The sequence below is a fragment of the Manis pentadactyla genome, chromosome 12 (genome assembly GCF_030020395.1).
Source record: "Manis pentadactyla isolate mManPen7 chromosome 12, mManPen7.hap1, whole genome shotgun sequence".
NCBI classification, from domain to species: Eukaryota; Metazoa; Chordata; class Mammalia; order Pholidota; family Manidae; genus Manis; species Manis pentadactyla.
In genome coordinates this window covers 108570123-108597534 of record NC_080030.1, presented here as the reverse complement: position 1 = coordinate 108597534, position 27412 = coordinate 108570123, and the positions used below count along the sequence as shown (strand labels likewise).

General features: G+C 39.0%; 1 protein-coding gene and 1 pseudogene across 7 annotated transcripts; one reads left to right on the top strand and one right to left on the bottom strand.

Moving 5' to 3' along the window:
* Window positions 1-274: 274 nt before the first annotated feature.
* CEP57L1 (centrosomal protein 57 like 1) lies at window positions 275-27409 on the bottom strand. Of its 7 annotated transcripts, XM_036902921.2 has the most exons (11): window positions 24814-24953; window positions 19887-20052; window positions 18246-18425; window positions 17297-17418; window positions 10663-10779; window positions 9449-9526; window positions 8877-8960; window positions 4907-4984; window positions 4566-4795; window positions 3250-3394; window positions 275-1407 (listed from the first exon to the last, which is right to left on the bottom strand). In XM_036902921.2, the coding sequence occupies exons 2-11, from the start codon at window positions 20047-20049 to the stop codon at window positions 1192-1194; spliced, it is 1413 nt and encodes a 470-aa protein (XP_036758816.2). In that variant the 5' UTR covers window positions 20050-20052; window positions 24814-24953; the 3' UTR covers window positions 275-1191. The 7 variants fall into 7 exon arrangements, with proteins under 7 accessions (XP_036758816.2, XP_036758818.2, XP_057345456.1 ...); XM_036902923.2 differs by lacking the exon at window positions 4907-4984; XM_057489473.1 differs by lacking the exons at window positions 4566-4795; window positions 4907-4984 and adding an exon at window positions 3589-3666 and having other exon boundaries at window positions 1189-1407.
* LOC118921298 (U4 spliceosomal RNA) lies at window positions 9579-9661 on the top strand (annotated as a pseudogene).
* Window positions 27410-27412: the final 3 nt, after the last annotated feature.

The following is a 27412-nucleotide window of genomic DNA, read 5'->3' as shown; positions in this document are numbered from 1 at the left end:
CAGGGAGACTTTTTAAAACCTGCTTTTTCTAGCCCCCCAAGCTCTCGATCTCTTTTGACACCTGGAGCCTGAACGTTCTCCCAGCTGTAGATGAAAGACGTACCTACGACTCTGCCCTTTGGACCCTGCATCTCTTAAACTGCCACCCTGTCTTCCGAGCGCCTCCCTTCTGCTGCACCCTGTCAGTCTCCCATTTCTGCTTCAGTTGATGACCCCAGTGGATTTCAGTGACAATCCAAAAAAGTTCAGACTAGTCATACTAGTTTCCAAAGGCTTCTGAAAAGATGTCAACAAGTGGAAATTTATTATAAAGCACACACACACAAAGCAATCCCATGACCTCGCTGACTTAAAAATATAAAAAATAAAAGTGTGTATTTTCCTGAATTTTTGCTAGATGAAGTAATGAAATTTTCAACATCATCTTTCTATTCCTATAAAAGAATATAGTGTGGGTCCTTGAAATTAATTCTAGTCTATACACATGAGTATTATATATAATGTAAAGACCAGACATCATCAAAAGTTAGAGTTATAAAAGGATAGGATGGGTCACTGGTGTTTAAAAAACCCCCACTAGATTTGTAAAAGAACGGGAATAGCAGAGGACGGCTTCTACAGCCGAGTTGGTGTCACCTAAAAATTAAGTAACTACGGGTTCCTTTGTCATACAGAAGCTTGGGCTAAGACCTCTTCACAAAGCTTCTCCTTCTCTAAAAAAAGAAAAATATTTCATAGCCCTAAAACGAGACAGGGAGGAAGCACCGGGGAAGTTAAAAGACCCTTCCGCACTATGTTCATTTTACCTTTGTTCTTAAGTTTACAGGCTAGTTACTAAATGAAAAAGCAGAATGGTACCTGGGTCTCACATTAACTCAATTTTAAACATCATCAATCCAGTAGAATTTCTGAGGTTTAGCTTAAGATATCTGTAAGGTGAACAATGTTTCTAAAACATGGTGTGATTAGGCATTTCAGTTAATAAGAGAAACAAAAAGTCAATCATTTATTATTTGGGACTCTTAGGAGGTCATTAGGCATCAATTTAAAAATACTCTAACTTGACACTTTATAGGGGCTAGAAAAATAATTCAAAATATTATAAAGGCATATTAAAACCACTTTAGGCAATTCAAGATCTCACTGACAGTTCATTTAAGGTTTTGCTACTGTGTTGTTGTTATTGATATGTTATTGTTCCCACATGATATCATCTCTTCTCAATTTCATTTGAAGATTACAGACCCTTAATGGATGGAAGTTGTTCTTCTGAAGAGAGTTAGTTAGCAAACATTTTCTGGGGCTTTTCTTTATGTTCTTTGATCCTTTATAGTTGCTATCTTCTTGCTGAATGCCTGAAGCTTCACTCATCTTTGAGTTTTGAATTTTTTGCTGCAGTTTACGGACCTGGAGAAAAAAAATATAACATTTTAGTCAAAAATATATTGAAAATATACCCTCTGATAGATGGACTGGATTGATGGTTTAAGATCACATGAAATTTAAAACTTTAAGTCTTTACTTACTGAATACCCATTTTATGCCTAACACTGCTAGTTAGGTAGAATATGGTGAATAAAACAATACTTGCTCTCAAGGAGTTTATTGCTTTTACTAGTGAAAGAAAAGTACATATATGACTACTAGACAATAATTCAAGCTGGGATAATCTCAAGTAGGACAAAAAGTGTGTATTTGAGAAGGTCAGTGGAGGATAAAATCAATGTGAGCTGGAGAAGCGAGAGAGAGGTTCACGGAGGACGTGAAATGGGCAGAACTGGAGAACAGAGGAGAAAGAGAAGGAAATTTCAGGTGCTATTAACAGCACAGCAAAGATTTGGAGCTAGGAATGAGCACTGAGTTTACAGAGTCAAATATATAAATGTATTTTACTTAAAAGTATCCTGAATTTAAAGTACTATTGAATGCTAGTAAAAAAAAAAAAATTCAAGGGAATAACCGTAGCTCATTGAGTACTAACTGATAATGGTCAGGTAGAGAAAATTAAATAAAACCTACCATCTAGCCCAAACCCATTCCTTCCAGCCCAGTCCTTTGCTTGGTCCATTTTACTACACGTAGACGTCATCTGTAGAGCTGATCCAGAAGCTGGCTAAATAGCTAAGGTTTTATCTAAGGCCGTTTTAATTCAGATACTAAATTAATCATAAAATACTTGAAATTTATATTGCTTTAGCTTTTATGTAATATAAATAATGTTCTTCAAAATAAAACATATACAGACTGCTTGAATTTTAGAAATACAACTATTATTCTATTCTGTTCAGGTTTCTTCTATGCAACTCTGAGAAAGTACACAAGTTACACAATCTTTACCCTAACACAAGCATACAAAATATTTTATTTACTATAGCCTTAAAAACCAGTAAAGTGAAAATATTTGCTTCAAAAATTTCATTCCTTTCTTTCTTTCTTGGCCACAGAAGAACAAAGGCAGTGAAATTTTGCGTCCTTTATAAGTTTCCTATAAAAGCGGGGGAGGCTTAATTGTGAGGTGATACCATCCACTTATGTGAATGCTGACTATGCCACAGGCAGGCATCTGCATCGTCCGACTCAGGGTTCCTGGAAAGGCTCCCTGTGCCTCTGCTCCAGCAGCGCAGTAGTGCCCGCAGTCTAACCTATGGCTTCGTTGTCTTGTATAAAATGTTACAGTATTCCACGATTCTTCTGTTAAAATATTAAGACTTAAACCATCCTTAGTTATTGGGAATCCACACGCAAGGATAGAGTCCCCCTTACCACCCCACCACTGCCAGCTGAGTGGGGGTCCCCGGGGAGGAAACACAGCACGACCATCCTGAGGAAGTGGATACAGTGGTTTTAGGACTGGTGTGCTGCTCGAGTAGCCAGGTTCTATATGGTGCTGAATCAGAGGCCTGTGGATACAGAGGCTCCGTCAGGGCATGGCGGAAGCAGAGGTAAGGCGAAGGATGCTGACGGTAACTGGGGGGGCTGCAAAACCCATCAGCCTACCTCACAGTTTTCCCAAATCCGTTTCTGGGTGCATAATGAACCTTTCCTATTCCCTTTCCTTTATGTTGTCCAGGAAAGCTATGTCGGAAGCCACGCTCTCCCCACGGGGCAGACGGCTCTGTTTATAATGGGCCTAAGTGATCCTGTCTATCGTCTTCCCACTAGGCCGTGCATCCAGACCTCAAGGGGAAGGTCACACGGAGCTACTACACTGAATCCAGATGCAGTATCTTCAGACTAAAGCCTTCTTACATTGTCTTGATGCCTCATCAGTTTGGAAATTTGTTCTCCTTTAATTTCCATCTTCTTGACTAAGTGCTGTAGTTCACATTCTATGTCTTCACAGACTGAACCACTTTCAGTTTCCTCCATTTGATTCAGGAGTTCTTGGTGCTCCCTATGGAGGAAAAGCACTGTTACAGCTCACAAAACACGTCTTTGCCACAGTTAAACAATATTCTGTTCATTCGTAAATTGTAGTTAGAGCTATTTATCTTCAAAGACAGTCTTTCTGTATTTAATTAAAATCGATCTTAAATATGAACAGGCTCTTGTGATTTGAGTTACTGGTCTTTATTCTTCCTCTCTCACCTTTCCAGTCTCAAGGGGCAGCAATCCAAACCTTGACTGAATCTGCTGAGGGGGTCCTTTATTTAAACACTTACTTTTCTAAATATTGACAAGGAAAAGGTAAACAAAAAAACTGTTTTAAAAGACATTATGATAGGAAGAAGTCTCAAAACATAGATAGCATTAGATAGCATAGACAGAAATATCTTTAGGCTTAGAGTCTTAAAGAATCTTAGAAAAAAATTTGAACTCTTGATTTTCATAGTTAAATGTTGTAAAATATTCTGATGTCCTTATTAGCTAGAGGCATTAAAGTACTCTTTAGTTCCAACTCTGGAATTCTTAATGTAGGATCTTTGGAAGAATTCCAGCTATAGAAGTATTTGTTTGAGAAATCCCTAGATTCGGTGATAGCTACTCAAAGAAACACTGTCAACAGAACTATTTATATCTTCCACAGAGGTCTTAGTTCAAATAGCTAGCCACCCAAATAACATTTTCTGGAATTTTTGTTGCATATATACTTAAACGTGGGGCTCACAGTATGTATCCCATAGAGAATATTACTTCTTATGGGTGCTTCCAAACTTGTGATGCAGAACAGCTGTCTAAAATGAGAAAATGCTTTCATACTTATCTAATGAAATCATTCATTTAACTAAAAATTTATAAAAGACAAAAGGAGAATCTTTCTTATAAAAGCAGTTGTAAGTTACAATTTAAGGCCACCAACTCCATCTGTTAGAATGACAGCTATATGAGTCTCTCAGTGCAGATCCTGGGGATAGAGAAACTCCCAAGATTGGGAAAGCAGAGATTATACACAGTTGAAAATTTAATAGTATCAACAAATACAATGAAAAAAACCAGTGACAACAAACCTGCAGATCAAAATATGCCCAAATGGTAAAGTTTCAAGAATTTATAAGTGGTACTGTTTTTAAGACTGAAGAAAAAATATCTTGGTACTTGTTCTGATAAAGAATAAAAATACTTACAAACCCATTTGGTCCAGCTCATCCTGCATTGCTATCAAAAGTTCAGACAAACAGTCACACATGGAAATGGACTTTTCTGCGTCAGGCACAGCGGCACCCTGGGAAGCAGCCCTGGTGGGCCTGCGGGGGCACCTCGGCTCAGCAGCTTGAGCAGGACCCTGAAGGCCCCGAGGCCCGCAATGCTGCATCGTCTGCACACTCACGTTCATGGAATGTATTGCCCTGGCAGACTTCAGGAGAAAAGAGACAGCTGAGAACAATTTCAAATGACTGATAGCCTTTAAACAGCACTTAAAACAATGTAGGAGTTTTTTAACCCTGGTCTTTATTTTTCCTCTCACTTTTTCAGTCACAAGGGGCAGCGATCCAAACCTTGACTGAATCTGCTGAGGGGGCCCTTTATTTAAACACTTACTTTTCTAAATATTGACAAGGAAAAGGTAAACAAAAAAACTGTTTTAAAAGACATTATGATTGGAAGAAGTCTCAAAACACAGCAGTAAACAAACAATCCGATTAGAAAACAGGCAAAAAACATGACGGACATTTCACTGAAGAGGACATGCGGATGGCAAATAAACTAATGAAAAGACATGCAATATCACCAGCCACTAGGAAGATGCAAGTGACAATGAGACAGCACAATCCACCTATCAGAATGGCCAAAATAAGAACCAGTGACCCCACCAAATGCTGGCAAGAATGTGGAGGAACTGGGCTGCTCATACACCCTTGGTGGGAATACAAAATAATACAGTCACTTAGGAAGGTTCTTGTAAAAATAAACATGTACTTATATGATCCAGCAATTGAGCTCTTGGACTTTTATCCCCCCAAAATGAAAACTTACATTCATACAAAAACCTGTACACAAATGTTTATAACACTTTTTTTGGTGACAGCCTGAAACTGAAAACACACATTCCCTTCAACAGATGAATGATTAAACTGTAGTACATCCCCAACGTGGGATACTGCACAGAAATGAAGAAAATGTCGATACTTGGATAGACCTCAGTGGAATTGGTTGAGGGAAGACAGCCAATCTCAAAAGGCTACATATTATATAATTCCATTTATATAACATTCTTGAAATAAAATTATAGAGACGATAAACAGATTGTAAATTGCCAAGGACTGGGAGGGGCATTGCAGCTATAAAGGGGCTGCGTGAAGGAGGCTTGTAGTGGTAGAATAGTTCTATATCCTGATGGTGGTAATGCTTACATGAATCTACACGCGATAGAACTATACACACACACACACCCACACTCACTCACTCACATACACATGTATAAGTGAGTATGAAACTGGTGAGATCTGAATAAGCTCTGTGTATTTTACCAGTGTCAATTCCCTGTGTTTTATACTATATTTATGCAAGACGTTAATTTTGGGGAAAACTGGTTTAAGATATACATGGGGCCTCCCCATATATTTTTGGTAATCTCCCATGAATCTATAATTACTTCAAAATAAAAATTAAAAACAAAAGTCATCAAAAAGGATACTTATAGTAAGGATATCGAATGGTAAACTGCTGGTTAGAACATAAACTGGTCCAACACCCTTGGACATTATCTCAGAAAGGTAAGGACGCACGACTCTTACGGCCTGGCGTCCTGGAGAAACTCCTGCATGTGTACACCAGGAGGCGTGGACCGAAGTGTTCGTGACACTGTTGTTTGTAATAACAGGCAGCGGGAAACAACTAAAATGCTCTCTGAAAGGAGAAAGAATACGTCAAGTGTCACAGCAGTAACGAGCAGGGGACCGTGGGCATGCCGTCTAGAGGGTGGCCTCATGGACCCAATGCCCCCTGGAAGAAGTAAGCTGCTGGAGAGCACAAGCCCTGCGAGTCCACTTACACACAGTCCAAAGTCATGTGTATGTAGACAGTGTGTTATTTAGGAATACCTACTTGGCAAAATGACTTTTTAAAAAATACAGAGAATGATAAACACAAAATCAGAATTGTGGTTACCCCTGGGAGGGGGAGGGAATATCACTTAAAAGGGGGGTCCCGGGTCTCAACAGTGTCAGAGGGCTTTGTTTCTTAAGCTGGATGGTGAGTACACCAGTGTTAACTCATTATTATCCCTGAAGCAGACATATTTTGTTATATATGCTCTTTCATGAAATATTTTTTAAAAGACACTGCCAAACTACATTCTTAAACTGTTGAGAATAATTTATTTCACTGTTTTGCTGGAGAGACTGAGCTAGGGTGACGCATCATCTCAACTTTTTCCTGAGCAGGGGTTTCACAGGCCCCAGGCTTTTCAGTGCGCAGGAGTCTCAGGCCAACCGGCAAGTCACTCACTCCAGTTAATGTTCCAGCAGCAGGGTGGCCAACAAAGTGACCATATTACAAAGGGAAAGAAGACAAAATAGTCCCCAGTCTAAATGGAGATTTAGGTATCCTAACTGTTATAAACATTCAGTTCAGATATTTTTCGGTAATGAAAGAAATAAAATGACTTAGAGGTAAATAATCACAAAAGTTTGTGAGTCAATGCATAATCACTCAGAGTTGCTTGGAAAATCACTCATGCTCTGGACCTTAGTAAGAGGAATTTCAAGTAACGGGAAACATGGTCTAGTCCAAGACTGTTTGAAGCAGTAATAATAAAGAGCAAAGGAAATGTAAGTTACTTCTCCTTCTCACTATACTGGACGGCATCTCTGATCAGTGTGAGACTCACAGGAGAAGCAGCCACCGCGCTGCTGACGTACCCAAGGCCTGCTGCTCTCCCTCCAGCTCACCTCCTCAAACTGCCGTCAGTTACCACCTGGAAGTACAGCTCTCATCGCATCCTACTCTTCTCCAAAGCTTTCAGTGGTTCCTGACTGTTCACAGAATAAAAGACCGAATTCTTAACATGGGACTGACGGTCAGCTAGTCTCTCCTCAGCCTGTACCTCCACTTTAACTCTCACAATGACAGCGCACCTCCAGTACTGGGCAACTCTCTACGGGTTCACGGAAAAACCAACTATAGAGGCCTCAGACTGTAATACACTTCTCTGCATCTCCATCTATCAATACTTATTATTTCTCCAAGGCTGTGTCCATGCTGCTTCTTGTCTGCATAGCACCATAGTACTTTATTCACACCTCTGTTTTATTACACTCTGTCTTGTATTTGTATGTTTGCTTCGCTATGAATTCCTATCTACTTATCTCTCTACCACCTTGAGGCACCAGTCTGTAAATTAAGATGTCTGAGTTGAATGAACTAAGTCCGGGATATGGAGTAGAGCCAATGGGCTACGCAGGACGCGCACAGGGGTCCCTCACAATCTGATCCCGCCTTCAGCAACATTAATGCTCCTGCCATCCTTAAAGGGAGGGATTATTACTTGCAGATCCAATGAACTTATGAGCTGAACTAATTTATAAAATGATTTGGCTGCTAATTACACTTTTTCTTCTCTCCTAGGAGCTACTTTTTCATTCCTTCTTTTACCTTTTTTCTCCCTGTACCTTCATTATTTTTGCTCCCACAGCAAATGGCACACAGGGACACTCACTATATATTAAATACATAGTAATAATGGCATCAAAATTATAATTTCAGAATCACTAGATTAAAAGAAATTAAAATTTTCTTTATTACCACTCTAGAAAACTAAGAAGGTTTATTTAATACAATATATCCAAAACACCAATTCATCTAAACAAAGTATTATTGGTTGATCTATAAAATACTAACTCCCTAATACTAACTTTTGGGCATATTCAAAGGATATGAGCACAGAGAGAACAAACGATGATAAATTCTCTAGAGAAATGACCTCACACTTCTGTTCTACTGTAGCATTATATTTTTACTGTGCATGTATTATACAAAACCGCCTCCAAGATCTATGCTGGCAGCATCTACTGTGTTGTTTAGTGCCTCTTTTATAAAGTGTAACAAAATACATTTCTCTAGAAATTTAGTGCTAGGAAAATGTCTTTCTAGAAAAATTGGAATGCTTATTGTTATTCTGAAAGACAAATACGCTGTACTTCCAATTCTGCAAATTATTCCTATTCTGCAAAGATAAATAATAGGCTCCTTTCTGCTGTGGTTGTCATGCCAACGCAGAGCTAGGCTTTGTGCTGGCACCTTCCTAACCTTGGCTTCATGGAATTTTCTATCTCACACCCGAAACCATCATCACCTGACTCATGTTTTTAATCTATTTCATGGCATTTTTGGGTGTCCTTATTTATAAACCTCTTCAAACTCTGGATATGAATAGGCACAAATGTGAAATGGGTAAAGATATAGGCATTAGCAAAAAGAATGAAGTGTTTGCATACCTTTGAAGCTTTCTTATCCTTGGAGCGTTTTGGATTTGATACTGAGGACATTAAAATTCTATTGATTTCAAGTCCAGTTTGAAGCTATAATATTAAAGAAAATGACTTGATAAAACTGATTTTTAAGAAGCTTCTTCAAAAACGTAATGAGAGATTAAATTTCAGTTGATAAAGATAAAAATGCTTTTTGAGGAAGAAAAGAAAATCCAAAAACTATTTTTTGTGTGTTCAAGTTTGTAAGTCTCTTGGTAATTACAACCATTTTGTATTTATAGGAGAATGGATTATTTAATACATATACATCAATCAAACTGAAACAATCTATACCAAAAATTATTTCAAGTGAGAATGTATATAATATATGTCATGATTGCAAAAGACCAAAAGACCTCTTGGAAATGTACCCAAGAATATGAATACTGGCTGACGGTATTAAGCATTTCATTGCAATAGCAAAAAGAGACGAAACCAATGAAACTAGAAAGAGGTAAGTGGAGTCTAGAACACAGGCCGAGTCAGTGAAACAGGGATGATGACACACGTGGCCCAAGGGACAGGGTGCAGGGTATCACCTCGGCAGCTCTGTCCCGAAACAGCTTCCGATGATGTTCTTCCTCTTGGAGTTTTCCCTCTAAATGTTTAATCTTGTCCTGCAGAAGAAGGAAAAAACTGGAACAATTAAGTAAAAACTAGAGCCACACAAGCTTTGCGCAGTGGCAGTATCGTAGCCAATGAGGTTTGTCCGAGGCGCAATTATTGCTAATTGAAAACTTAAAAGAAAAAAAAAAAACAACTAGAGCCACACATCCTCTGTTCCCATTCCAGAGAGAGTCCTTAGGGTCTCGATTTTTAACTGTTTGGCAAAGTCAAGCAGAGTGAGAAGAAGGAAGGCAAAAGATGCTGCTTTTTCTTGGCTTCCTTCTGAAGCTTCTTTACCTGCTAGTCCACCTAAGAACAAACGGAAAGCAAAGGATGACCCTCAAGGGCATTGCTAACTTGCAGCAACACAGCCACAGTGACAAAGCTTCCGGGTAAACTGAAGGTCTGAGAGATCAAACAATTACAGTCCTGGGTCTCAGTGTTTCATTCAAAACATAGATAAATCACAATAAGCGTCTATCACATGCACATGATAAGGGAGCAGTTGTTGGAGGGGAGAGAGGACAGGAAGACATGTAAGAAATATAGGAGTATGTTCCCTGCTACTCAAGCTGATACTGCACTTAGGGAAACAGTAGTAACATACATGACACAGTTAGACAACAAAGTATTCCTTGAGTACTTCTTCTTGTACCCATGGTGTGGTCCAGAACAAGAGGGTGGTGTATCTCAAGGGAGAGCCTCCTGAGTGCAGAAGAACTCACGGGAAGCTCCACAGAGGAAGCAGGGTCTTGGCAAAGTCCTGTGCAATGGAGAGGATTTGGGTGGAAAAAGGAGAAGTCATTTCAGGCTGGCATCTAGGACAGGCTTAGCTGCAAGTGGAGAAGGGCACACAGATCTTTTCAATATCCTTCAGGTAAATCACCTGACAAATGAAAATATTCTGCCATCTCAGAAGAAGCCAAAATTGCAGTTTCACATCAAAAGGCAAGCTCATTCATGCCGTGACAGAATCCATTAACATTCTGTCTTTTTAGGCAGGACTTCAGATCTGGGTTACTACAAGTTGTTAATGAAGTTTTATAAACCTATGATTGACTGTATATTCACATATGGTGCCAATTACGCTTGACACCAAAGATCCATTCCCGGCATCCCCACTTAAAAGGAACAAGTGAAAGCTTACCTCAGCGGTTTTCTGAGTTGTTGTGAGTTTAAAACATTCTTTTTCTAAGACATTGAGCTTTTCAAGTTTTGCTTGCAGCTTCAGACGATCTTTTTCTTTTTCCCTTTGACGCTGGGCCTGGAAGGGATAAAAATAAAACCTGAACTTGGCAAGTGAAGCCAATGGCTCAAGAATAGATACATTTTCTGAGAATTCAAAGTACAGTATAAATCTGTCATAAGAAACAAGTACATACATGTACATACTTTAGGTACTTAAGAGCAAAAAACATCAAATACTTTTAAAGAACAAATATAATTTGCCAAAAAAAGATGCTATATTAGCACCAATGGAATAAACTCCTCTATGCGTCTTTGTACACCATTTCCACTAAGGAGACCCTCATCGGTGGAACGTGCCCGAAGTGCTCCTCACAAGGCAGCGCACCTACTTGCTGACGACCTGTTCTCTAACTGTGACACAAGGAAGCAGCTGTCAGAGGAATAGAGCGTACAGAGAACACAGAGAAGAGGAAAGTCATGCATATACATCCGCATGTTGTTTTGTAATAGCATTTATTACCACGCTAGTGTGATGTCAATAGCAGGGGCAACCCTGAGGGGGCAGAGGGTACGTGAGAACTCTGTACTATTGCTCTATTTTCTCTAATGTTGAAACTGCTCTAAAAAATCAAGTCTATTAAAAAACAAAACGTGTTTTAAAACAACCAATAAACAGAGTTTTGACATATAGTCTAACGTTCAATTGGAGTCATAGAAAGAGGACAGAGAAGTCAGATAAGAGTAATTATTTTAAGGATAATGGTTAAAAATTCCAAATTTGATGAAAATATTAAGTGATAGATTCAGGATCTCAAAAAAAAGAAAAACTCCCAAAACAAAACCCCAAGCAGGATAAACACAAAGATAAACCGCATTTGGGTACATCATTATTAAATTGCTGAAAACCAGAGACGAAGAGAAACTCTGAAAACCAGCCTGAGAAATGACAGTGCATCACGCACAGAGCAAGGAAAGCAGCAGTTCCCGTTGGGGACCATGAGAGAGAGAAGACGACCGAGGCAACATTTCCAATGCGCCGATGGAAAAAAGGCTGAACCCAGAATTCTAGAACCAGTTGAAAGTGCCCATCATCAGTGATGATGAAAAAAAGACTATTCTAGACAAAAACATGCTAAGAGAATTCCCAGCATGTTTATAGAAGTACGTCCGACTGAAGGAAATGACACCAGATGGAAAGTCGAATCTACACAAGGAAATAAAAAGCAGTATAAATGGTAAAAATGAATAAACATATATTTCTTCTTGTTTTTTAATCTTCCTTAAAGGATAGTTGACCATTTAAAGCAGAAAGAACAATGTCTTGTGGCTTTTACAACATACATAGAAAAAATGTAGCACAGAGGAGTACCCGAAGCACGCTGGAGTAAGGGTGGGACATTACAGTGAGGCGTTTTCGCGCCAGCGCTGGCAGGCTGCGGTAAGGTAGGAATATGCATTTTGACACACAGAGCAGCTACTAAAAAGGAGGGGGAAGGAAGAAGCACCAAGAGGAAGAGGAGAAGTCAACAGAATTTAAGAAGAGAATTTAGAAAACATTTTTTAGCTGAAAGATAATGAAAAAACAAAATGTCCAAATCTGTGGGATGCAGGTGAAGCACTGTTTAGAGGGATCACTTTGGTCACAAAATATAACACTTCAAAATAAAGAATAAAAGTTTTGAAATTAGTAATATAAGTAACATACAAAGGTAGGGGAAAAAACAGCAAATTAAGTCCTACATGAGTAGAGAAAGGAAATAATGAAGTGGCAAGCAATGAAATAGAAACAAAAATTTAAGCTTTTTAAAGAAAAAAAGGTAGATTGATAAATTTTAAGAAGAGTGAAAATACAAATTGGCAATATGATGAATGAAACCTAGAACATCTCTATAGATACAAGAAGAAATACAAAATCTGAGTAGCCCTATGTATGTTAACTATGTTGAATTCATACTTTAAAAACACTCTACATAGAAAACTCTACTCCCAGGTAGCTTCTATCAAATTTTAATTCTATGAAACATGTAAGGAAGAAGTAATAATAGTCCAACACAATGTCTTTCAGAAAATAGGAGAAAAAGTAATCTTCCCAACTAATTTTATGAGGCCAACAAAGCCATAACGCCAAAACCAGACTTTGTAAGAAAATCACAAACCAAGATCCCTCATGGACATAGTCATTAAGTAAAAATACTGAAGTGAAATATTAGCAAACTGAATCAAGCAATGTAGAAAAGAATGTATCAAGATCAATTGGGGTATACACCAGGAATGTGACATTGGTTGACATTTGAAGATCAAACTATGTAATTTACCATGTTAACAGAGTAAAGGAGAAAAATCGTTATGACTCTCTCATTAGATGCAGAAAAAGCAATTCACAAAATTTTATTCTTATTCATGATAAAAACGTTCGGCAAACTTAGAAGGCAATTTGTACAACTTGGTAAGAGACAGCTATGAAAAACTTATAGATGATGTCATACTAGTGAAAGACTGGCATCTTTTCCCCGAAGATCATAAATAAAGCAAGGATGTCAGTTCTTTTCACTTGTAATTAATAGTGTATTATTAGTTGTAATAGCCAGTGCAGTAAGGTGAGAAAAAACTAAGATAAAAAAGCCATAAATGTGGGAAAAGAAGAAATAACTCTTTATTCACAGATTACATAATTGTGTATATAGAAAATCCTTAGAAAATATGAAAATTACTATAATAAATAGATGTAGCAAGGCCACAGGATACAAAGTCACACAAAAATTAATTATATTTTTATATACTAGTAGTAAAAAAATGAAAAAATTTCACTCCTGCTCTTAATAGCATTAAGAAAACAAAATTCTTAGGGATAAACTTAACAAAAGATTTGCCTCTCATTAAAAACTACAAACTACTATGAAGAGAAAGAAGATTAGAAAAAAATAGAGAAATACCATGCTCATGGACTGGAAGATCTGACATTTCTGAGATGTCAATTTTCCCCCAAATGATTTATAGACTTAACAAGATCCCAGTCAAAATGCCTGGGGACTTACTTTTTAGAAAATGCCATACTGATTATAAAATTTATATATAAGTGCAAAGGCTCTATAATAACCACAATAACCTTTAAGAAAACAAAGCTGGAGAACTCACATTACTTGATTTTAAGACTTCTTACAAAGTTACATGGTATTAATATAAAGATAGACCCAGAGATAACAGAGTCCCAGAAACAGACTTTATCCATACAGTTAATTGATTGTTGGCAAAGGTGCCAAAACAATTCAATGGCAGAAAGGAAAGTCTTTTAACAAACGGTGCTAGAAAAACTGGACATCCACATGGAAAAAATTTAACCTTGAACATTTTCTCTCACCATGCAAAAATTAATTCCAGATGAATCACAGAGATAATGAAAACTAAAAGCTTCTAGAAGAAAATATTTTGCAAAACAGTTTGGTAATTCCTTATAAACATACACCTACGCTGTGACTCAGCAATTCTGCTACTAGATATTTACCCAAGAGAAATTAAAACATATGCCCACAGAAAGATTTGTACAAGAATGTTTATAGCAGCTTATTCATAATTTCTCCAGACAAGCCAAATACCCTTCTACAGAAGAATGGATAACCAAATTGTGGCATACCTATAAATGAATCTCTATCTGGTAATAAAAAGGACTGAATTACTGACACATACAACATGGACTTATCTCAAAAATTTTGTTAAACAAAAGAGTGCATTTTCCATGATCCAATTTAAATGAAGTTCTAGGACAGGCAAAATAAATCTAAGGTAAAATAAATAAGGATAGTAGTTGCCTTCTTGGGAGGTGGGGAGAGAGAGCAGGAAATATGAGAGAATTTCTGGGGTGATGAAAATGATCTATTATTTCAAAGGGCTGTGGATCACACAAGTATATGTATTTCTCAATAATCACTGAACTGTACACTTAAGATCTGTGCACTTCACTGTATGTAAATTATACCTCAATAAAAACACTTTAAAAACTATTACAGTCACTGATCTACAATATTTACCTAGGATAGGAATTTCTATGTTATTTTATAAAGTAAAATAACTGAATTCTATAGATAAAGTGGTTGTTCCGAGATTGTTTATCCTCATTTACACTCAGAACTGTCAGACTTTTAAATTTTTTCCAATATGGTAGATGTGAAGTAGTATTTTGTGCTTTTAATTTGCATTTCCCTCGTTACTAATGAGATAAATCAGCTTTTCTATACAGGTATGACCACTTTTCTTTTTTCCTGCAAAGTGCCTCTTTATAACTTAGTTCGTTCTTCTACTGCTTTGCTACTTTCTGTGTCTTGTTTAAGAAATCCCTCTATACCCCAAGGTCGTAAAGACATTATTCTGCATTTGCTCCTAAAAATCACAAAATTTTGCCTTTTACATTTAAGTCTTTAATCCATTTGGATTCATTTTGTGTATGATGTGAGGAAGGGATCCAAATTCATTTTTTTTTCCTCACACGGATAATCAATTTTTCTAAAATCATTTATTGAAATCTATCTTTTCCCCAATGATTCTCAATGGCACCCTCATATACTGAGTTTCCATATAAGTGGGTCTGTTTCCCACTATATTCTACTCCTTTATTCTACTTGTCTATCCATACAAATATCATGCTAATTTTGATAGCATTATAATTTTTTCGGTATGTAATAGAGCAAAATCTCACCTTATTCTTCTTCAGAATAGTTTGGCTATTTCTGGACCTTTGCTTTTTTGTATGAATTTTAGAATCAAACTTTCTAGTTCCTTGAAAAACCTATTAAATACCTGACCATTAAAATCCAGTATTGATTGGCACTTTTACCCATTTCTAAGACAATGCAAAGACATTAGAACACTTTACACTACATTTACCCCTTCCTAATTTATAAGCCATTGTTCTCATTAATTTTAACCTTTTATATAAACATTACATAAAACATTATGATTGTTTTATATAATATTTAGATTTACCATTTTCGCTGCTCTTCATTCCTTCCTGCATTTCTGACCTTCAGCTCAGATAATTTTCCTTACCTGAATAATGTCCTTTAGTGTTTCTTTTAGAATGGATCTTCTGGTAACACATTATCTCAGTCTTTGTTAGTCTTAAAATGTCTTTATTTCTGAAGGACATTTTTCCCAGGCATAGGAGTCTAGATTGTCAGTTATTTTCTTTTAATACCTTAATTGTATAAATCAATTGTCTTTTGGATTCAGTAATTTCAGTTGAGAAGTCAACTGTTACTCTAATTGCCCCTCAAAATATAATTTTTTTCCCCAGCAGCTTTTAAGATTTTATCATTATCTTAATACTTTATTATGAGGAGTCTAAGGCATATATTTCTTTTTATTTATCCTGATTTGGTTTTATACAGCTTCTTGAATCTGTTGTGTGATTTTTTTTTAAATTAGTTTTGGAAAATTCTCAGCCATATGTCTTTAAAATTTTGCTTCTGTCCAATTCTCTTTCCTTTCTTTTTGGAACTCCAATCACAAGTAAGGTTGTCTATTCACTCTAACTTACGCCTCTTGCTCTCTCCTGAATTCACTACCATTTTGTCTCTTCACTGGTCTCGATGGATTCACAATCTCTCTAAACTGCTGTTAGATTCATGTACTGAGTTCTAAATATCAGGTATTGCATTTTTCAGTTCTATGATTTTTATTTAGTTCTTTCTCAAATATTGCTTTGCCATTTTATGGTTTCCAATGTTCCGTTAAAAATTTCTATCCTGTCTTTTATCTCCTTGATTATAGCAAGCATAATCATTTTAAAGTCTGTTTTTTAGAGCTAGTACTTAGCTGGAGTTAACTTGTGAGGGTATTCATATACTGCTAGGTGTGCTATTTCTTTTCATAGTGTCTGCTCTCCTTCTGCCTGGTTGTCTTTGGAAGTTTTTCACTGTGTCGAAGAAACATTTATAGAAATAATATGATGTCCCTGAGAACATCAGCAATCCAGGGGCATCTTAATCCAATTTCAGAAATGAAGATTTTCTGGAAATCCCAGAGCAGAGTTATAATCTGGGTTGTTCCTTCTTGTTCATCCTCACAAAGCATTCAGGGCACAGGATATTTACCAGGGTTCCTACGCTTGATAGGCCCTGGACTCTAACTTTAATTTCCTTAGTCCTATAGGATGGCTGCCAAAAACATTATTTAGCCTCTCAACTGATTATTCTGGAATCAGAAATGCCCTAAGAAGAAAGGGGGCTGAAACCAACCTCTCTGGAGGCCCACCTTTTTGAATTTAAGTCTGCACACAGATTCCAAAGTGGTGATTTTTCATCACCTTGGTAATTCTCAATGCCTTTGTGTATTTTTAATTTTTTTCCTTTTTTCTCCCTCCCTCCCTTTCTTTTCTTTTGTCTTTCCATCCTTCTTTCCTTTCTCTTTAATATCCTGTCCACTCTTTCTTGTTTCCCTCTACAGAAAGGCTGGTCCAAATGAACTAGTCTGCATCACTGTAAATATAAATCTAATACTGCTTTAGATTCTACTTAAGATTATATGGCAACTTTCCCATGAGAGTGAATATTCTTCAGAAACACTGAATCATTTTATTTTCCAATAGAAAGTACATTCACCTGCTGCTCGAGGATCATCCTCTTCTCTCGCTCTGCGTTGAGAACCATTCTCTTCGCACACGCGAGCTGCTTCTCTAGAAGAGCGCAGCGAGACTGGGCTGAGCTGAGCTGTGCGCTTATGTCTGCGAAAAAGAAACAGTAGCAGTGAGTCGGTTAGTTGGTTAGCACGTACATCTGATTCGGTTATCACAAGAGATGAATTACATGAATTCAGTCAAGAGCTAAAAGGCCAAAGCTGCTTTCGTCCTACATGCCGACCCTCTCAGAGCCGGTCTCTCCCGGTCGGCGCGTTTCTTCTCTCCCAGGAAACCCAGGCCTGTGTTCTCCCCGGCGTCCACTCTCCTCGTGGCCACTGGCAGGGAAGTTAATTCCTTAACAAGTAAGCAATCTCTTGCACATTCTTTAATTTTTGTACTTTCCTCAGCTCTTTCCTCCAATTTTGTCCAATTACCTCAGAACATTTTTCTACCAATTTTTTCATTCTATTTGTAAGTTGAAACACAAGCTTGAACCTTGTGTATGAAATTTTATAAAGAACTTACCTTCTAAATCCCTAAAGCCTGTGTCCAGACGTCCTTTCCATGACTTCCACAGAAACCTCCACCTGCCCGCCCATTTCCTCTAATTAACATTCAGAGTTAAATATAATCCTCATTTATTTTTGTTACTAGATTGTTTTATTCTAATTTCTAAACACAACTGTCTAAAACTTAATTTTTCTTTCAACCTCAAGGATTTATGAATGGGTATAAACAGATATAATAGAGGTAAGTTCAAAGTTATATCCATCTATTGCAATTATCAAAATGTCTGAAAACAAAGACTCAAGTTTTGAATGTATATACGAACAAAGAGATTTGAGTGAATTTTCTTAAGACTGTGCTTATGATTTTCACACTTGTAAACTTTGGTTAACCCCTTGTTTCTGAGAACTGCTGAATTTTCTTACCTTTTTTCTGCTTCATGAGCTTCTGCTGTGCCAGATTTCTCTCGTTTGTTTCACTGTCCAAGGCCTTTTTATACTGCGCCGCTTCTCTGGAAAGAACGGTCAGGTTATCTTCAGCTTGTGTTCTCTCTAACTCTAAACGGTGGATCTTTTCCTGAAGAGCTTTTAAGGCTAAAATAAGAGCTGTTGGGAAAAAATCACCTGATATTTTAAGTAAGAATTTTTGAACACCAATCATACATAGTAGCTTATAAAAGTGAGCTTTATATTTTTGTGAGCCAGAAAAATATACAAGTAATGTATGTTCTTCACAAATGACTAAAACTCTAAAGGACAAACTTTCTGTAATACAGCTTGCAAAAAATAATGTATTTATGATTTTATTTAGTAATTTTTCTAGGTTTGAGAAAGCTAATGACAACAATAAAATAAATATTTTCAAGTTAAAAGAATTAAAAAAGATAATGTATACTCTGGGAGACATAAGATTCTGAGTATGGAGTAAGAAATTAAAATATAGTGTCCACTAATTAACATGGAAATGTGGGTTTAAAGTTAAAGGTTTTTCTCAGTTCTTCACGTGTTCAGTTTCAGTCAAACCACAAACATTTATTGTTTCTTTGTCCAAGATACAGTGTTAATAATCAGGACATAAGAGGAGGAACACAGTTTCTTTTTATAATTATACAAAAAGTTATAACCTAGTGGTTTAACTGATGTCTTCCACATCAGTTATAGGGCTTGAAAGATTATAAGTACATGTACCACTATAATTTTTTTTCAGCTTTATTAATACTTTTATGATTCCAATAAGCTCAGAGCTATAAAATTCTCAAATATCATCTTGCACTTTCTATTCGGTTATAAACTGAAACCATAAAGCTAGAGTTGGACTATAACTACACGTTGTAGGTTAACTTTAATGGAGTTTATATCCAATAAGGAAGTGGTTTCTTGGGGATCACTGTTTTACAAATGAGGAATTGTATTGATTTCTCTTTATGTGGTACCTATAGCTCACAGACTTTGATTATTATTTCTTGTGGTTGCTCTACTTCACAAAGCTAGGCTACTTATTAATGGCAACCACTGTTATTGAATATTAGAAAGCAAGATGATAATTAGCATTTTAGAGAATAATTTATATGGCATATTACAGCATGGAGTCATAAGTGTTTTCCTAATTCTACTTTAAGAGCGTCTTAACTTTATATTTTAAAAGTTACAATACTAGTAGTTTGTAGTTACTCCAATGTACCAGCTTCCTAAGGAATTTTCAAGGGTAATTTTGGATAGATGCAATTTCTGCATTTAATCCTTGAATAAGACATGGCTACTTAATTCACCAGTAGTACAATCATCTAGTGTAGCATTCCATATGCTACCTTTTATTCTTCAAAGAATATTTTCCTATTTTCTGTTTTTATAATAAACCTGTAATATGTGTCCAGATGGTTATATTAATCTTCATTTTATAGCTTAAGAAGCCAAAATATAAAATGTTAAATAATTTATCTAAGTTTATGGAAACTAACAGTCAAAATTAGAAGCTTTATTAAGATTTAATACACAATCACATTATTTTCTACATAAATACTTTGTACGATTCCCCTCATTTAAAATAAGATTTTATATTAGCATTACCTTGGCTATTTGGACTATGAAGCATTTTAGGAGAGGTAACTTCTAAGTTCACAGGACGGTGAGTCTGAGCTGACTCATCACTCTCAGTGAATGATGGAACGAATACTCTTTCTGGAGGTTTAAGGTAGCTTCCTACTATACTATGCATTAATTCAGAATCCATTATCTGTAGAGAATAAAGGAATGATATAGAAGGAAGGAATGAATAAAGGAATGACATAGAATAGCTTCATTCTTTCCTGTTTAAGAGACAAAAGTATTAGACAAAAATTCAGGTGAAACTTTAATATATAATCACATACCATGGAGCTGTATCTTCATGAATCATCACAAATAAAACTATAATAAGCTCAGCAATAAAAGAAAACATTTACTGTACAAATAATATGCACAATTCTTCCTAACTTTCAATGAGCATATGCCCAGAGTGAGTGATTTGCTGGTTTCTCAGTTGATTTTAGATTCATATACCTCTTATCATCTGAGCAGCTCTCTACAGTGTAACTCTAGGGTTCCAAGTACATATTCTAAAACACAACAGTTTTGAAACACAAGCCACCCATATAATCCAATTTTCTAATACTGTGTGTTGACCTCCAAAGTGCTGGCTTCCAAGGGATTTTTAAGGGTAAGTGGATATATCGGTTTCTGAGTCTACCCCTTGACTACCCCTACCGCTCTCATCATCTCGTGCAGAAGGGTCACAAATCTGAAGAATCTACACTAGCTTTGGCATTCTGGGCTTTCACTTTTTGTTGTTCATTTGTTTGTGGGAAAGCCCTTTTAACCATCTTGGTAGGTAGTTTTTGGTTTAACTTTCCCAAATCATTTTATTTTTCTTTCTGTAATATGAATATTTTAGAAATGTATTCCACTTAATAGGTTATAGTTAATGCTAATTAAATCCATAACTACACTGGAACAGGATAATTGTTCACATAAAAACACAATTCACAAGCACAATTTTAAGACAGCTGTTTTAAAATGTAAATTTAGAATTCCATTATATAAGAAGGCTGTTTTAATTTTTAAGCACTGCATATTTTAAGAGATTTCACTACCTTCCCAATTCACAAGGCAAAAGAAGACACTTCCCATGACTACATTTTCTAGGAGGGCAGAGGACACGTTTCACTCAACAGGATTTCTACCTTAGCCACTGCCATAATTGGTTGTCTCCCAGGACACTCAGATTGGTCTAAAGCAAAGGTTATAGAGCCTAGGAAGCTTTGCTAGGATACCTGATGCTCTGTGCTCCTGAAAGGTGACCAGGTTTTGCTGTTGTTGTCATCACCAGCTGCCGTTTACTAACCATGCCTCCATCCCTCCAGGTTGTTGCTGCTCAAGCTTGGTCTGCATCTAAGTCGCTGTTCCCTCAAAACACAACAGAGCAAAGTTGTCACAGAAACTCTGAAAATGGTTGTGTATCTTCACAGAGAGGTATGTGGCTGAAGCTATCCCAAGAACCTGTGGTTACTCAGTATACCTGACTCAGTTTTCAGCTCCTGATGAGTTTCCCCATTATGAAAAAAATGATGTCTCACCATTGGTCACTAACACTGAAGTCTTCAGGAGGACTCTGTCTACTTCCTCTGTCCCAAATATATTATTTTACAAATTGGATTTTGTAACCAATTAAAAAAACAGGTTCAAAACTGAGGTTTTTAAAGTAAATGACTACTCACAAGATGCCAATGATAAGTTAAAAATTAGATTAAAATTTGAGTTAAATGTGTAAACACATCTTAAAGTAGACATAAGCAGAGTAACAACCCACTGGTAGCTCTGGTTATTTGGAATCTTTTGTGGTTCCATACATATTTTAGGATTACTTTTCTAGTTCTGTGAAAAATACTATTGTTATTTTATAGGGATTCTACTGAATCTGTAGACTGCTTTAGGTGGTACAGATGATTTAATAATATTAATTCTCCCAATCCATGGGTATGGTATATCTTTTCATTAATTTGTGTCATTAATGTCTTTCATCAGTATTTTATAGTTTTCAGAGTACAGGTTTGTCACCTCCTTGGTTAAATTTATTCCTAGGTATTTTATTCTTTTTTGATGCAATTGTAAATGGGATTGTTAATTTCTCTTTCTGCTGGTTTGTTATTAATGTATAAAAATGCATTATGTTTCTGTATATTAACTTTGTATTCTGCAACTTTACTGTACTGAATTCATTTATTAGTTCTAACAGTTTTTTGATGTAGTCTTCAGGGCATCATGTCATCTGCAAATAGTGACAGTTTAACTTCTTCCTTACCAATCTGGATGCCTTTTACTTCTTTGTGTCGTCTGATTGCCATGCCTATGACCACCAGTACTATGTTGAATAAAAGTGGCGAGAGTGGGCATCCTTGTGTTGTTCCTTATCTTAGAAGAAAAGCTTTTTCAGCTTTTCACCAGAGTATTATGTTAGTATTATGTGGGTTTGTCATATATGGCCTTTATTATGTTGAGGTATACTCTCTCTGTACCCACTTTGTTGAGTTTTTATCATGAACAGTTGAATTTTGTCGAATGCTTTTTTCTGTCTGCATCTATTTAGATTACTGTATAATTTTTGTCTTTCATTTTGTTAATGTGGTTTATCATGCAGATTGATTTGCATATATTGAACCATCCTTGCAGGCCTGTAATCTCACTTGATCGTGGTGAATGATCCTTTTAATGCAGTACTGAGCATTTTTGAGTTCTACACCTGGGGTAACAATGAAATTTCTCCAGCCACGCTACTCTCAAACGTAAGAGCCCACAGACCTTGCTCTGGCTGTTCTCTTCACATGAGTATTTATTTTTCCTGCAGGAATCTGAATGGCTGACTCCTCCTCCTACTTCAGATCCTCTCAAATGTCCCCTTCTTGATTAGGTCTTCTCTGGAAACCTTAATTAAAGGTGAACCTTGCTCCCCACAACATTCCCCTCCCTTCCCAGTTGGTTCTTATTCTTCCCCATTGCCTCTGTCTTCATTTACTGTATGTTATTTATCGTCCATTTCTCCTTAGAATGCAAGTTCTACGAAAGTAGGGATTTCTATACACTGTGCTCAGTGGCATTGACTTAACGTACTGTTACGTACGGTACTCTACAGATACAGATGAGTGAATGAATGGATGACAGGGAATCTGAGAACCAGGGACCGACAATCGGTATGGCTAAAAGAGAGGGAAGAGCGGTATACTACGTGAGGCTTCAGGTGAAGAAAGGGACCAGGTGACATTCAGCTTTACAAAGAAGTTTTGCCTTTAAGAGTAGTGGGGACACGACTGAAGAGTTTTAAGAGAAAATCTGATTAGATGTATTTTAAAAAGGTGATTCTGGCTGTTGTGTGAAGAGCTAATGAAGAGCCAGAGTGGATAACCATGATTACAATAACCTTGGCAAGAAATTATGGCGGTTTGGAAAAGACTATGCTTATGTAGATGGAGGAGAAAGTATGGATTTGAGGTATACTTGGGAGATATGATTAATAGACTTTGTAACAACTTGGCTATAGAGGTATAAAGGACAGGAAGAAATCAAGAAAAATGCTTAGGTTTCAAATTTTCATTAGTGGGTGGTAGTGTCTTTAACTGAAATGGAGAACACTGGAAAAGAATCAGATTCATGAGAGATAACCATGCATTTGGTTTCAGGAATGTTCAGTTTGAGATATCCAAGAAGAAATATCAAGGAGATGGATATATGACAGCTGAAAGGCAGAGGTGGATGGAGCTATACATGTAAGAGCCATATGCGTGGTGAGACCATGGGTATGGATGAGATCGTATTCAACTATGCAGTAAAAAGGGGCCCTGGACTTAAGATGCTACCCAGCCCTTTGCGGTCTGGACAAAGGAGGATGAGCCCAGAAGGAGACAAAAAAGGAATGTTCTGTTGGTTTGTTTTTTTACCCCTAAGATGTTCTCATTTTTTAAAATTCTGATTTAAACTAATAGCATTCTAATGTTGCCAGGCTTTCCAAATTAGACCTATTTGTCAAAATTCTAAATCCGCTCAAGGATAGGTCACTTTCGGATACTATCTGGAAAATTCACAATTATATGTCTCTCAATATACAAAAAGTTTTCCCTCTCAAAATATGTATTATTTGGCTCACTGCCTTTCCTGAACTTTTTTTCCTTAAAGTACCACTTTGGCGACACCCCATATGCGGGTCTTCTGGTTTTCTACCCTGGGGGATTTCCCTGACTTTCCCAGACTGGGCTAAGAGACCTTTCCAGCAATCTCAATGGTATATTGTACCGTAACTGTGTATTTAAACATCAGTTTCTCTAACTGATGCTTAACTAGATAGGGGCTGTGTCTTTTTCACTAACAAGGCTAAATTTTTATAAACACATCTATTCTGCAATGTGAGGAATTAAAACCTACTCGGTTATCAGTTCGTTGACGGCCTTTCACACCTTGACTTTTCTCAAGTAGAATGACTTTTCAAAAAACAGTAATCAGTCAAGAACTGACTGACTCTTAAATATACTAAATTTTGGAGGTGTTTATGGGTTTTTCATATAGTTATCCTTAAAGCCTGCAAAAATTCACATCCGGAAATACTGGGGATTCCCTTTGCTCCCATACAAAATGACTTGAGAACTCGCTTTCAGACAATGCCTGGGACGTCACGGGGGCAAAGAAAGCGCGGAACAGCCCTGTGCAGTGCAAGCGCCCGGGGCTCCCGAGCACCCCACGCGGGTCCCCCTCAAAGGGCGGGCGCCTCCCTCCCGCCGGCCGCAGGCGCTCCGTCCGAACTTGGGGGGCGGCCGCTCCCTAGTCTGCTCCCCAGGGGCCCCCGGCGCGGGCACGCGGCCTCTCCTTCCCGGGATCGAGGGACGCCCCCGCTGGCTGCCTCTCCGAAACCCCGGGGGACGGGGGAAGGGAGGCCTGTGGAAGGCAGAGCGGCAGCCAGGCCGACGGTGCTCACCGCGCCGACGATCCCACTCGGCCCGCGCCACCCGCGGGCTCGCCGGCGCCCCGGGCCCGCAGCTCCCCAGCCAACAGTGCGCGCCGCGGAGCCGCATCCCAGAAGCCAACGCGAGGGCGCCCTGCCTCCTCCGACGCGGCGTGCTGCGTAACAAAGGCACGTCACTATTTTTTTTTCTTTTGGTATCATTAATCTACAATTACATGAAGAACATTATGTTTACTAGGCTCCCCCCTTCACCAAGTCCCCCCCACATACCCCATTACAGTCACTGTCCATCAGCGTAGTAAGATGCTGTAGAATCACTACTTGTCTTCTCTGTGTTGCGCAGCCCTCCCCGTGCCCCCCCAACATTATACATGCTAATCGTAATGCCCCCTTTCTTCTTCCCCGCCCTTATCCCTCCCTTCCCACCCATCCTCCCCAGTCCCTTTCCCTTTGGTAACTGTTAGTCCTTTCTTAGGTTCTGTGAGTCTGCTGCTGTTTTGTTCCTTCAGTTTTTCTTTTGTTCTTATACTCCACATATGAGTGAAATCTTTTGGTACTTGTCTTTCTCCGCCTGGCTTATTTCACTGAGCATAATACCCTCTAGCTCCATCCATGTTGTTGCAAATGGTAGGATCTGTTTTCTTCTTATGGCTGAATAATATACCATTGTGTATATGTACCACATCTTCTTTATCCATTCATCTACTGATGGACATTTAGGTTGCTTCCATTTCTTGGCTATTGTAAATAGTGCAGCGATAAACATAGGGGTGCATCTGTCTTTTTAAAACTGGGCTGCTGCATTCTTAGGGTAAATTCCTAGAAGTGGAATTCCTGGGTCAAATGGTATTTCTATTTTAAGCATTTTGAGGAACCTCCATACTACTTTCCACAATGGTTGAACTAATTTACATTCCCACCAACAGTGTAGGAGGGTTCCCCTTTCTCCACAACCTCACCAACATTTGTTGTTGTTTGTCTTTTGGATGGTGGCGATCCTTACTGGTGTGAGGTGATATCTCATTGTGGTTTTAATTTGCATTTCTCTGATGACAAGTGATGTGGAGACCACAACAGTGGTCTGTTGGCCATCTGAATTTCTTCTTTAGAGAAGTGTCTGTTCAGCTCCTCTGCCCATTTTTTTTGATTATTCATTTGATTTTTATACTTGATTTATATGTGAATCCCACATTTCTCCCTTATTTTTTTAAAAATAAAATGCTGAAGTGGTAGGTAGATGCAAGATAAAGATAGAAAGCATAATTTAGTGCTGTAAGAGGGCAAGTGTAGATGATCAGGTCTGTGCCTATAGACTAAGTATTAATCCAAGCTAGACAAGGGCAACAAAACATCTACGGATGCAGATTTCTCTCAAAACGGGGGGGTGAGGTTCTAAGCCTCACCTCTGTTGATCCCCAATTCCTCACCTGATGGCCCCCCTGCGACTGTGCCTGTCTTAGGTTGTTCCTCCCTTGAGGAATCTTACCCGTCTCTGGCTAACCAGTCATCTTCCGGGGCCATACAGGGAAATGTAAAGTTGGTGAGAGAGAAGCAATATTCTTTGAAAAGGTTAGCTTTTTTACTTCTTTGCAGGTTTATGCCCTGTGGCTTCTATGCCCAGCATTTGTCTTGAGGTATCTCTGCCCATTTTTTAATTGGATTATTTGTTTTTTGTTTGTTGAGGTGTGTGAGCTCTTTATATATTTTGGATGTCAACCCTTTATCGGATCTGTCATTTATGAATATATTCTCCCATACTGTAGGATACCTTTTTGTTCTATTGATGGTGGCACGTCACTATTTTTAAGTCTGAGTTTGCACTCAAGTTCTCCAGGGGCTGTGCGCGCGTCCCCTCCGCTGCCCCGCGTGCCGCGTCCCTGCAGCCCCTCCCGCCAGGCGCCGCCTCGTTCCCTCCCGCAGACCAGCGAGCCCCAACGTCCCGGCCCGAAGGCGCCCGGCGCGGGCGGCCGCCTCTCAGGGCGCATGCTCCCCACTCACCGTGACGCATGCGCACAGCCTGCCGCGACGGGGGCCGCGCGCCGACCTGGGGTCCTGAGGTAGCGGGTGGGAAGGCGGGGCTTTTCCCAGCGGCTCGGGCTCCGCGGGTCGCGGCTGCGCGGGCGGGGGCGGCCCCGTTAGCGCCGGGCGGGGAAAGGGGCGGGGCCGGGGTGCGGACCCCTCTCCCTGCAGCTCCCGCCCTCTGGGCCGGGCCCCACCGGCGCGCCGGGGGGGAGGGGCGGGCTCTGCGCCTCGGCGGCCCGGCGCGCGCGCGCGGGGATTGGGGGGCCGCCCTGTGCCCGGCCGGCTCGGGGGGCGGTGGGCGAGGACGCCGGGGAAGGACGAGCGGCGCCCGTCCTGGGTCCGGGGCTGGCCGGGCGGGAGTCGGTGCCCGGCGCGGGAGGAGCTGCGGGGGGCGGGCGCCGGCGCCGGGGAGGGGCCGCGAACGCCCGCATGGCCCGAGGGCTCGGCCTCCGCCCGCCGCCGCGCAGCGCCGGGAGCTGACAGCTCCGCCGCGAGCCGGGCCCCTCTGACCCCGCGGCGCCCCCACGGGACTCGCCTCCGCGCACCGGGAGCCCGTGGCTCGGGCCGGCCGCTCGTTGGAAGCCATCGA